Here is a 13231-nt window from a genome sequence, read left to right as displayed (position 1 = left end):
GGGGCATCTTGCTTCTGCTGTCGCCCGGGGCCCAGATCTTTGGCCCAGCCCCATCCCTTCCCAGCTGGGGGACCATAAACAACATCTCTTATCTGTAAAATAAATATGAAAATGCCCTGCACTGTCCACTGAACCAGGTGATTAGGCCCTCCTGCCTTTCAGTAACGCAGCCTGTGCTGTACGGTGGAACGATGTCAGATGAGGGGAGAAGGGGGCAAAGGAAGAAGGGGAAGGGAGAACCATATTGCTGAGCCACCGAGGATAGGGGAGGGAAGTGGGCTGCTAATAGGGACATGTGCCATTTAAACAAAAGCTAGGAGGAAGAGTGTATTAAAAATGGGTCCAATTCAAGCCTTACTAGCTCTATTTCCTCTTCCATAAAAAGGTCTGACTCCGTGATTTCTCCAGTCCTTTCTGTTCTAAATCTAGGCTCCAGGAAGGATGGTTGCTTGGGGGTGATTTCCCCCTTGACCATGAGTTTGCATTTACTTAGACGCAGAGATGCTGTTGAATAGATGCCCATTGAAGGCCATAAGAGCTGAGGTCAGAAAGACCACTTCATGAACTTACTATCTGTGTGACTACTGGCAAGTTAATTTCCTTGGGCCTCAGTTTCCCCCTCTATGAAAGGAGGGGCTCTGAAAGCCCTTCTCAATTCTCACATCCTATAATGCTACAAAGTTCAGGAAGCCTGATCCCAGAGGAGACAGCTCAACGTGTAGAGAAAGATCCATCAGTTACTCAACAGACATTTATTTAGCACTTACTATGTGTCAGGCACTAGACCTTTAACATCAGAGTTAACACTCTTTGACCCCCGTAGACCCCCAAATTTAGAAATGGGATGCACCAGAAAGAACACCAGAAGTCCTGGGTACAAGTCCTGGGTACTAGCTGTGCAACCCCAGACAGATAACTTGGATCTCTCTGACCTGGGTTTCCCTCATTGGGGTTGGACTAGGAGCTCTCAAAGGCCCCTGATTTAGTCACTCAGCTGAGCAGCCAGTTTCAGAGGCAGACCCAGAACCCACTCTGATGACCCTTTTCTACTGTCTTTGTGAATCTGTGAGTCTACGAAACCCTCCACTCCAGCCTGGCAGCCCAGGGTGAATGGCCGGCTCGAACGCCCACCCGCGAAAATGAAGTCATTTGTGGCCAGCAGAGACGTGCACGGACATTCCCCCGTGGCCAGTCCTTCCTCTGCCACCTTATCGACCACGTTAACAGAGCTAAGCCCAGCCTCTGAAGGGTCAGGCTGATTGTGATCCAGGGCCTGTAATGAGAACATGTTACACTGGTATATAATTCCCGACTCCCATTACAATCTTTGTCATGAGGATGAATGGAGCTCACCGGGCGATGCTTCAACAAGCCTCCACCGAGTGTCTCCGCCGAGAGCTAATTGTTCCCGGTAAGAGGCTCCTCGCCTCATCCTTCACTTTGGGGGGGCAGACTTCTGACACTTTAATTAGGCTGCAGTTGGGGACGGGGCTGAGGAGGCAAAGGTGGAGCAGAGAGAAAGGAAGCCCTGCGGAGACGGGGACCAGGGCATGAGCAGCCCAGGAAAGGAGACCTGAGAACCAAGAAATGTAACGATGACATCAACGGAAACATCCGTGATGAATGTCAAAGTCGAAGGTGATTAAGGTAGTGTGAGCAATCCCAGCTCCAAGTAAGAGAGATGAGATAGCATCCCACTTCCTCCTTTACAGGACTGAGGGACAAGGGGGTCACCTATGTCAAACTTGGTTATTATGGTTTTGTTGAACCGCAATTATTGGGGCAGGGGGTACCATAGTGCACAGAATTCCAAGCCTGGACTTGGGAATCCTGCCTCAGACACTTACTAGCTTTAATTCTGGGCAAGTCACTTAACCCTGTTTACCTCAGTTTCCTCATCTGTAAAATAAGCTGGAGAAGAAAATGGCAATTTCCAATTTTTTTCCAATATTTTGCCAAGAAAACCCCCAAAAGGCACAAAGAGTTAGGTACAACCGAAAAACAATTGGTTTTCCTCCTTTTTGTTCTTTGTAATAAAGGATGGCTCTCAAATCTTTTACCCAAGTTGGCCACCAAAAGATTGAAAGCCCGTTTCAGGAATGACAAGTCCCAATTGGGCAGATGGGCTCAACGGCTAACAAATCATCATTGATTAAGCACTTGCCATTAATTGCCATTAAGCATGCTAAACATTGAAGGTCTCTGCCCTCAAGAAACTTACAATCTACATATGAGGTCAATATGCCCTCAAGGGCCATCAGAGAACAGAGCTAATCAATAGAAATGATCGATATTTCAAAATTTTGCTCTTAATGTCCCATTTTTGTATTATGGGCCAATATTTTAACAGTTCGATTAAACCTATGGATATGTCCCTTTTGAGAATAATTGTTTTAAGTACATAAAATAAAATAGCTTAATTACAAAGGAAACCAATTCTACTGAAATAGTTATCTATCTGAACTTGTTTTTAACACATTATTATTTTAATAGATTTTATTTTAAATGTTATTTTTAATTATACGTATATAACATAGAGATATAAAAACAAGTTTATAGACCCCCTGATCTTTTTTTTTCACATTCACTCTTCATCAAAGTTCGGTTTGTTCATCTCTCCCCAGAATGAAGGACTGAGTCACCTTATTGCCACTAAGAAAAGCAAAATCCATTCTCTTTTTGGTTGAGCAAATCATGGCCTGACCCAAATGAAGGAACCAGTCATAATCATTAATCATGGGTCCAGGGCTCAGTCCCAGTGGCTCCCTCGGCAGCTGGAAGCATGGCCGCTCCCGGCCCAGACTAATCATGTGAATAGCTCCCATCCTGGAGCTTCAAGGTTGATCAAACGCTCCTCCATCAAAACAACTCTGAAAAGTGGGTCCTGTCAGGAGTGTTTCCCCCCTTTCAAATGAGGAAACAGACTCAGTGAGGTTGGGTGACTTCGTCATAGCCCTAAATACAGCCTGTAAGCTGGAAGAGACTCAGACTCAAGAAGTCCTGCCCCCTTACTTTAAAGAGGAGAAGACTGACCCTCTGAGAGTTAGAGTAACCTGCCCCAGTCACACAAACAGTGGGTGAGGCAGGATTTGAACTCGGGGCTTCTTAGGTACAGCCCCGTCCACTTCACAGGCTGCCCTCCCAGTCTCTCTGCCCTGTTGGTCATTTGATTTTGCCGGAATTCGCTCTGTCCTGTCTGTTCTTGGCAGATGACTAAGCAAAGCAGATGGAACCATCCCAAATCACTCTCTGTCCTTAGTTCTCCACCCACCCTCCCTCATGCACAAAATCCACTGCATTTGGATCTGGGATCATGCTCGTTCCCAGGGAACGCAGAGCTAGCAGCTCCTGAGAGGGCAGAGAGGTTCCCAGCAGGTTGTCCCTGGTTGCCCGCCTCATGAATCATGTCAGCAGAGGACCTGGGGGCAGGCCTGGTGGGACTCAGATAGCACCTGGAGGGCTCAGTGCTCCCAGGAAGAAGGATGGGAGCACGGAGGTCCAGGAACCAGCCTGAGTCCTGTTTTCTCCACCTCGACCTCATTTTCCCTGCCCTCTCTCTCCTCCAAACCTCTCTGACGGGGGTCATCTGGACCACCCAGGGAAGCTCAAAATCCTGTCATGGGGGACCGTCTCAAGCTCTGATCAGCACGACACAGTTGGGAAAGGAAAATAAATCCTTGCACTGTGTACAAAAGGATGCGGGTCAAGTCCTGTCCCTGTCACTGCCAAAATAACATTCAGCCAGGCATGTCATCACCCCGTGCCTCAGTTTCCTCCGCTGCAAAAGGAGGGAGCTGAACTAGATGGCTCCTGAGGGCCGGTGACCTTGGAGGGTCGTGTCCCATTCCCTTCTCCTCTCTTTCCTGCCTTTGCACAAACTGTAGGATTTGGGCTCCCTCTGCCCCTAAATCCATGTCTTCTTTTGGCCAGATAACGTCCAAGGTCCTTTCCTGGGGATGTGACCTTTGAGAGATTCACATTCAACCTCTTAACAAAGGCCTCCATCAAGATCAGTTGCCCTGCACTGAGACCAATCACCTAGCACCTCAGTGCCTGCTCTGAGAGTCACCGGGCGAGAGCCCCAGGGGCCCCTCCCTGCCTTCAGGAAGCTCACGCTCTAAACGTCCTCCTGGTCCCAGGCCTCTCAGGCTGGCAACCCAAGTGCAAAGGGAACCGCGAGCCAGCTGCCCCGGTAGAGCTTAAATGGCGACCCCCGTGGGTTCCTGCCCCCTAACCCGAGAAGCCAGCCCTCCAAGGGTGGGACCAGCTGCCACCTCCTCTCCTTAACCTGGCCTCCCATCTCCTTCTCTCAATACCTGAAATTCCCCAACAAAGTAAGCAGGAACTTCTTAGAATTCCCAGCCAGATTCGGAGAATGCAAAGGATTGTCCCAGGATACCCACGCATCTGGGTGTGTGCACCTCTCTCTGTGTCGCTATCTCTGTCTCTGTCTCTGTCTCTCTCTCTGTCTCTATCTCTTTGTCTCTGTCTCTTTTTTTCCAATCTCTCTCTGTGTCTCTGTCTTTCTGCCTCTGTCTCTGTCTCTTTGTCTCCATCTGTCTCAGCCTCTATCTCTGTCTCTGTCTGTCTCTTTCCCCCTCCCTCCTTCCCTTTCACCCCCCCAGGCCACTCCACCGTCAGATACCTTGCTCTCCAGCAGGTCTGCGTTCTGCCGAAGCTCGTTCCGGGACTTCTCGGATGTCTCTAGTTTCTTTCTCAGGGCGGTGAGTTCTTCCTAAAAGATAAAACCAAAACCCTGAGGATTTCCCCAGTGGCGCACGTCCATGATAATGAAATCTCAGGTCTGATGGAGACCAAAAACATAAGCACAGCTAGCAGCCTTTGTTGTTAAAAGAAAAAAAAAGGCACCATGATTTCACCTAATACAGGAAAGTGGCTAATTTATTGGCCTTGGATATATAAGCTGTCTTATCTATAGAGAAAACATCTCCTCTATGAGGCCATCTTCAGTGGTCCCGCCTAAATGGGTACATTCTTCCCCTCCCACCACCACCATCCGCCTCTCTGCCTTTGTCTCTGTCTCTCTCTCTCTCCCTCTGTCTCTGTCTTTCTACTTGTCTCTTTCTTTCTCTCTCTATCTCTCTGTTGTCTCTCTCCCTGTCTCTTTGTCTCTCTCCATCTCTGCTTGTCTCTGTCTGTCTCTCTTTCTGTCTCTCTCTCTCTCACACACACACACACACACACACACACACACACATACTTTCTGGTCAAGCTGCTCACAAATTCCCAGAACTGGGCTGGGCTCTGAAGCCCCCAAGTCCAATCTGACGAGACATTCCTCCACGGCATCCCTGACAAGGGACATCCAAGCTCTGCTCTAGGGACAGGGAGCCATCGCCTCCTTTCTTGCCCCACTCCATGGCCGGGAAGTCTTTGACATCCACTGAGAATCTCCTGCTTTTCGCCTGCCGGGCCCAAGCGGAGCAGATCTCTTCCTGCTTCCAGGCCCCAATCCTTCCAATACCTGAGGGAGACTTGCTTGCCCACCCCCACACCAGAATCCTCACTCCTCCAGGAAAGGCTCCTCATTTCCTTCATCCCCTCCTTTTTTTGGCATTCCCTCCCTCCTCCCCCATGTCTACTTCTTGGCTTCCTTCTACCAAAAGCCCTTCTCAATCCTCCTCAATTCCTAGCGCCTTCCTTCTGATGATTCTCCCATATTTGTTTGTACAGCGTTGTTTCTGTCAGCTCCTTTGCAGCACCAGCATTGACCACAATATCAGGTATACAGTAGGTGCTTATCAAATTTATTGGCTGATAATCTTTGCCCCTTTGCTATGCTGCTCACCTTCCAGCCCATCCTGTAACATTGGCCCTGAGAGGGCTCATCTATTGAACACATTCTAATTTGGGGGTGTTTATTTGCATCCATCTTACCTCCCTGGACTTAATGGAAGAACCTGGTGACCAGGAATAATTAGATAATATCTGTAAAATGCTTTGCAAACCCTAAATCTCCATATAAATTTTTTATTTTTATTTTTATCATCACCATCATCATCATCATCATCATCATCATCATCACCATCATCACTTATCCTTCTTTCTACCCTCCGTGCATTCAGTCGGTGCTTCTAAACAATTCTTGTATGACTGGATGCACAGAAAAATAAAATATTGAAGCTCTTACCTTCACACACACACACAGAGAGAGCTCAAATTTTCTCAGTTAACATTCCCTTTGTGTTAAGATACAGCTTTCAGAGGGTCCCTATTAAAATGTAAATATGTTCCAGGGACCAATAACCGGTGAACTCATTAGTATCCAGGATCCCCGCAGCAAAGACTAGCTGGAAACAGGCTCCAGGCTAAGTGCATTTTGATACGGAGGGAAATAGCTGAAGCACTGGGGCTATTGGATGGCCCAGATCTGAGGGTGAGAGAGTGGGGAGTAGAGCAGGAGAAGGGTCTGGTCAGCTTGTGGTCACCCAGAAGGGACTAAACATATGGCCAAACCGGAGGGAGAGAGGGGTCCGAGCAGCCATAATTAGCCATCTTTGCCCCTGAGAACCAGGCAAGGAGCTTGCTTGCAACACAGCCTGGGAAGAGGAAGCCTTCCTGGAACACTAGAGTTTCCACCCTGTTCAGATACTACTTGAGGCATATGGAAGAGAAATATATGTCAATGGATACTGAGGAAGGGAAGGAGTCCTAGGACAAGACTGCTGCAGCTGTGGCTGCTAGGAGAAGGAGCACAAAGAGAGAGAAATAGGACCCAGTGCTCTAAAATTTTTCCACCCTGGGCCAAAGCCCCGTTGCCCACCCCTCATTACTGCTATGGTAAGAACTGAAAACATCTTGCCCATCAGAGATCTCGGCCACATTGAGATGGCATTCTCTTCCCAGCCCAGAGATGTGCGTACCTCCTTTGCCCGGAGCTGGTCCTCCCCGATGGTGATGCTCAATAAAGGCCGGGTGTAACACAGAAGCTGCCACCAAGGCCATTCCTTCACCTCCTGGAACACCTTTAGATTTCTCTGGATACACTGGACAGCCAACTGCCGGATCTGAGGAGGAAAGAAAAGGGAAAAGGACTGAGAACCCAGCATTTATTTTTCAATTAAAAGTGATTGATTACCATGGGATATAATGGAAATCCTAACCCCAAGGGAGAAAGAACTAACAGAGAATTTCAAATTAGGCACAAAGGAACGCTTTAAACTTTAATGGGATGGAGTTATAATAAACGGTGGGTAATTGATTTCAACACCAAAAGCATTTATTAAGTACCTACTATGTGCCAGGCACTATGCTAGAGGCTGGGGATATAGAGGAAAAAAGTGAGAATTCCCCTCAACAAGTTTACTGGGAACAAGTTTTTCTTGAACTCAAGGTGTAATGAAGCATTGTTCCCAATGCTTATGAGACACGGGGACTGTATTCTAGGAACCTTTTTCTCCAGTAGAATGTGAGCTTCTGGGGGGGCAGGGACTGTACTTTTGTCCTTATCTTCAATACCTAAAGGACCTTACACAGAGTAAGTATTCCATGATTGTTGAATTGAATTATCTAGTTATTCTTCACAAAGGGGAGTTTAGACAAATTTCTAGTTTGAGAAAATGGGATGGACAGAGTGACCCTCAAATTTTATTTTATACCCCTATGGAAATTTTAACACACACACACACACACACACACACACACACACACACACACAAAACACCCTTACCCAGGATAGTATAAACCTAATTTACATATAGTGGATCCATACATGGTTTCTTGAGGAATACTAAGAATGTCAATGGAAAGCCAATCACCTTTTAGGGCCTTTACCAGCCTCCCACAAAGTATCAGAGAAAAAGCTTGGGTGGGAGGGTCATGGAGCTAACCCAGTGTAGACCGGGGACATTCTCCAATCCCTTACCTTCAATCTCTTGAATTGCTGGCGGGACAAGAATCCCTTGCAGGCAGCTTGAAAGAGAATTATATTCCGAGAGACCAGCTTCTCCCGCTGCCTTTCCAGCCTGGAGATGACGCCTGACTTCAGGAACACCTGAAAGTTTGGAAGATCATTAGGAATGATTCTTGGACTTGGGGGATGGCGCTGATGCTTGAGGACCCCAGGAAGTAAGTAGACCAGAAGATTGTGTCTCTGCCCTGCTGATCATAGCTCTTGGGATGCAGGTCCAAATCCAGGCAATCAGTGCGATATGTGGATAAAGCAGGGGAAGTGGAAGTGGGAAGACCCCAGTCAGGCATTTAGCAGCTGCATGATTCTGGGCAAGTCACAATCTCTGCCTCAGTTACCTTAATTGTAAAATAAGAGAATTGGACTTGATGGCTGTAGGGTTTTTCCTAGCTCTAAATCTTTGATAGCCCTGTCTACATGCTCCAACCTAGCATGACCAACATACAGAAGGGACAAGATCAAGGGATCATAATTAGTCAATCAGTTGCCCAAAAAAGTCAATGTTAGTTAAACCAAGGAGATTCAACTCATTTCTATTGGGAAACTAGTTAAGTTCCTGGGGATGGAGGCAATTCAGGGAAGAAGAGGACTCAGGGTTGTATTCATACCAAAAATAAAAGTATAGGGTGCTAGAAAGAGTATCTGACTGGATAAGAAGGGACACTGTTTGAAATCCTAGTTCCCTATGTATTCTAAGGTAAGTCGTTCACCTCTTTGGGCATCGATTTTCTAATCTATGAAATAGGACACTGGAGTCAGTAGACTCTGTGTTCCCTCTCAGTTCAGAATCTATGATCCTCTTAATCCCAAATCTCACACTTAACTAGCTTCCTCAACCTAAACAAGTCAATCCACATTTCTGAGCCATCTGGAATACTAACACCAACTCACAGAGTTGTTGCAAAGCTCAAATGAGATTGTAGGACTATAGAACAGGAAGAAGAAGGACCTGTGAAGACCATCAAGTCCAACATCTTCTTTTGACAGGAGAGGAAACTGAGGCAGAGAAAGGGGAAGTGGTAGAAGTTGGATGTGAATTTACCTGAGGTTTATTTTTCTGCAAACACAAAATCACTTTAGAAAGCCCAACACTGTGGTAGGCTCTACCTTTCAAGAACTTTCAATCTAGCTTGAAAGTGTTTCTTATAAGAATAGATGGCAGAAGAAAAAAGGTAAGGGTCCAGACAAATAGATTTACAAAGTGTTTTTTTTTTTGCAAACACAAAAGCACTTTTAGAAAGCCCAACATTGTGATAAGCTTTACCTTACAAGGACTTTCAATCTAGCTTGAAAATGGTTTCTTTAAGAAGAGATAACATAAGAAAAAAGGTAAGGGTCCAAACCAATGGGTTTGTAAAGTGTTTTTTTTCCTGCAAACCAAAAAGCATTTTAAGAAAGCCCAACATTGTGGTAAGCTTTACCTTACAAGGACTTTCAATCTAGCTTGAAAGGATTTCTTATAAGAAGAGATGGCAGAAGAGAATAGGGACAGTCAGCAGGCACAGAAGGGAGAGAGGAGAGATAGCTACAGACTGGAAGAGTTAGGAAAGCTAAATAATGAGGCGTTTGATCTGGAGCTTCAAGACTGAAATCATAGTCATGAAAGCAGAAGAAAAAAAGAGGATGTTCAGAAATACAAGACCTTCTATGGTCATCTACCCAACCTCATTTCTTCAAGTAGGAAACTAATAACCCAAGGGGGAAAAAACATATCCAAGGTCACTGAGGTAGGAAGCAGGATGTGACCAGGTGAGAGCTCCAAGTTCTGTTAAAGTCCCGTTAAGGCCCAGTCCTGTTAAAGAAGTATATGAAATGGGACTGCTCTCAAACCCCCAAGGGCTTGGGTCTTCACTACACCAAACAAAGCCTAATTTCAAGGAGCTTCTCACATGAGATTCTGATTTGATGCTGGATGGAGCAGATAATCATCAGCTCTCTGTTCATCGCCACCTATTTTAAGATATGGCAACAAATCCATCGATACCTTAACGATCTACTGTGCAAGATGGGAAAAATGAGAGTCTTGGGCTCCTGCCGCAAGAGCCCCTCTTTGGTCGTTTCCGGAATTTCTGCCAAGACAATTAGCCTCATTGAAATAAAGATATGATTGACTCGTGGCCTCCTTGATTACTTCAATAACGACTGTATTAATTTCACAAGCTAGTGAATTCAAAAAGCTACTATAAAAATCAATGGCCAAAATGATGAGAGAACCAAGTCTGTAGATTACAAAAGGTGGCCGGCACTGCCAAAACACTATTGATTAAGTATGAAGGTTTCATTAAAAAGATAATTGGAAGCTACTATGCACAGAATAGAAATAAGTCATTCCACCCCACTGAGTCACGTCTTACAATCTGTCGTTTTTCTACAGAGCCGTCTCCCAGGCTGGAGGCTCAGATATGAGCAAAAACATGCTTCTGATATCAGTGTCATGGTGGTGGAATGGACCGTGATCAGGCCATAGAGGCTGGAAATGACAAGGAAAAGCAGGAGCTGTTCACTAGCTCCTGGTGCTGAAATATATCCCACCTGTGTAGGGCTATTCATGTACCTTCTCAAAGGATGCCGGCTGGCTCTAGTCTCCCACCCACCAAGGCTTCAGACACATTTTCTGTCTGGGCCACGGGCATTTCCCATCCCCACCCATTTCTCCTGTGGCTCAGGTAACTACAATGCAGTCAATACAACCACTGCCTTTGGAAAGATGCCTTAATCAATTGCCAAGGGTTCCCTTCACCTGAACCTGAGAACTCTCCTCCCAAAATATCCTTCCCAAGCCCATTGTCTCCTAATGTTAGAATATGAGTTCCTTGAAGTCACAAACTGACCTGATTTCATGTTTCTGTCCCTGGCTGCCAGCGCCTTCCTTTTTGAGTGTATATTTTGTCTTGTACATACATGTGCATATACATATACATACGTGCACATGGTGTCTCACCAGTTGAATAGAGATTCCCTGAGAGCAGGGACTGCCATTTTCCCCTTTGTATGCCCAGTACCTAACACAACATTTGACATATAGTAGGTGCTCAATAAATGCTCATTGATTGATGCTACACATAACAGAGTAAGGCAAGTGGGCTAGTGGGAAGTGCATTGGACTTCCAGTCAGGAGAGGTGTAGACTTGAAATAGAGCTCTGATGCTTATTAGTTTTGTGACCACCAGAAAGTTACCTAATCTTTCCTGGCCTCAATTTACCTCTCTGTAAAACAGGGTAAATGCTATCTATAGTGCCTCCCTCAGGGCATTTGGCTGAGGATCAAATGCAAAAACTCATAAAATATGCTACCAAAAATTACGACAGAAAACAAGGACATTATCATAAGATTGGAGAAGGGAAAAATGTCCTTATTTTCTAGAGAAAGGGGGATAACAACAATAATAATTAACCTATATAGAAAGTAGCTAAATGGCAGTACAGCAGATAGAGAACTGGATCCAGAGTGAAGACAGACCCGAGTTCAAATTCTACCTCAGGCAATCAATAAGATGTGATCTTAACTTCTTCTCTGTATTCTTCAGTTTCTTCGAGGGTAAAATGGAATAATAATAGGAACTACCTTCCATCATTGTTGTGTCACTTACTATGATCTTAGTCAAATCACTTAACCTCTCTGGCCCTCAGTTTCCCTACCTGTTCAATGACTAACTGACCTCTAGAGTCCCCTTTGATTCTAAATCTATGTTTTTATAGCATTAAATCTCCCAGAATATTCTTGCTGTTCCCTTATCTGTAATTCAAACTGTCCTCATCACAGAATAAAACCCAGTTTCCCTGGATTCACACACAGTTCAGCTCATACCCAAAATGTCTAGTTCTTAATGCCATCTCTTCTTCTTCCTCAACTTCCTTAAACTGGTAAAACATAGATTTAAAATCTAAGCCTGGAAGTTTCTCCCAAAGGAACAAAGTGCACGAGCTTTGTGGCTGAGCTTTTAGCTTCTCAAGGATCATTTCCCCACTAACTTCCAGCTTCTCTAGATAGCTCGAAGATGCTGAGAAGCTCTAGATGGCTCTAAGAGAGCCAGAGCAAGAAATAATTGTTCTATATCTCAGAAGTTCAAAGTGTTTTCACATGTGTTTTTACTTTTATTTGTTTAAAGAGAGATTAAATCTTTTGCCCATGGTCTTTAATAGGTTTCGGTCTGAAGTGAGTTTTGAACCCAGATTTTCCTGATTCCAAGTAATCTATCCATTATTCTAAGACTCCACTAGAAAATTAACTCCCTAAGAGCAAACTTCTGTTTTTGTTTTTATTTTGGCAATAGCCAACACTTAATGGGACACCTAGATAGAATAGAAAGTAACCTTGGGCAAGTCACCTAATCCTGATTGCCTCAGTTCCTCATCTGTAAAAATGAGCTGGAGAAGGAAATGGTAAACCACTTCAGTGTCTTTGTCAAGAAAACCCCAAATAAGGTCACAAAGAACCAGACACAATTAAAATATGTGAAAACAACAAACAATAAATGTTGCCCTCCATTTTTTAAACTTAATCAACAAACATTAAGCAAGTACCTATTATGGGCTCAAGCACTGTGCAAGGCTAGGATACAAAGCCAATAATTAATCAGTCCCTACCCTCTGGGAGCCTGTATTTTATTGGTGGATTTAACATGCATAAACAGCAGTAGAAGCCAAGTAAATGAAAGGGGTTTTTGTTCTTCTGTTTATTGGGAAATCAGGGAGGTAACAGAGGATGGAGTTGAATGGCTAGTCTCATTTAACAAAGAAACTGAAACCCAGAGAGCAGAAGCAAGTGTCCAAGATGGCCCAGGAAATCAAAGACAGAATTGAGTCTAGAATGCAGACTTCATCTCTCAGGTGGGGTGGCTAATTGAATCATAATGCTTGATTTGAAGATGACAGATCCCTTTGGATAATGCATGTGGGGAGATTCTTATCACTCAGGATTTTTGTACCTGATAGTTTCCTTTTTCCTTTGTGAATGTCAGGAATCAGGATGGCTTGCCAGAGAATGTATCTGTGCACCAGTACAATTTTACTTGCCAATATTGATGAGTGAAGGTACCTGTTCTGGGTTCTCCCTAATATTAGGGGGCTTATTTTCTCTCCTATTGAAACTCTCTTCCTGGAAGCCAGGCTGATATTCCTAGGTAGGATCTCAAGAGAAAGCTCTACTTTCCTTAAAGAAAGTCTCCATTGTCTTCCCCACCATCACCATGGTCACCCCACCCCCATTCCCCATTGCCATGAGCCAATCCTCAAGACTGCTCCCTTGGCAATGCACAGGTTATCTCAAGATGAATGGAACTCTTTCAAAAGCTCAGTTGG

General features: G+C 45.0%; 1 protein-coding gene across 1 annotated transcript in view; it reads right to left on the bottom strand.

Moving 5' to 3' along the window:
• Window positions 1–13231, bottom strand: part of MYO18B (myosin XVIIIB) — a 305294-nt gene that overhangs the window by 169097 nt on the left and 122966 nt on the right. Inside the window, exons 22-24 of the mRNA XM_031948810.1 lie at window positions 7886–8014; window positions 6885–7028; window positions 4646–4735 (exon numbers count right to left, since the gene is read on the bottom strand). Of these exons, the coding sequence (XP_031804670.1) occupies window positions 4646–4735; window positions 6885–7028; window positions 7886–8014 (363 nt within the window). The remainder of the gene's footprint in view (window positions 1–4645; window positions 4736–6884; window positions 7029–7885; window positions 8015–13231) is intronic.

The sequence above is a fragment of the Sarcophilus harrisii genome, chromosome 1 (genome assembly GCF_902635505.1).
Source record: "Sarcophilus harrisii chromosome 1, mSarHar1.11, whole genome shotgun sequence".
NCBI classification, from domain to species: domain Eukaryota; kingdom Metazoa; phylum Chordata; class Mammalia; order Dasyuromorphia; family Dasyuridae; genus Sarcophilus; species Sarcophilus harrisii.
This window is presented reverse-complemented; position numbering and strand designations above follow the sequence as displayed.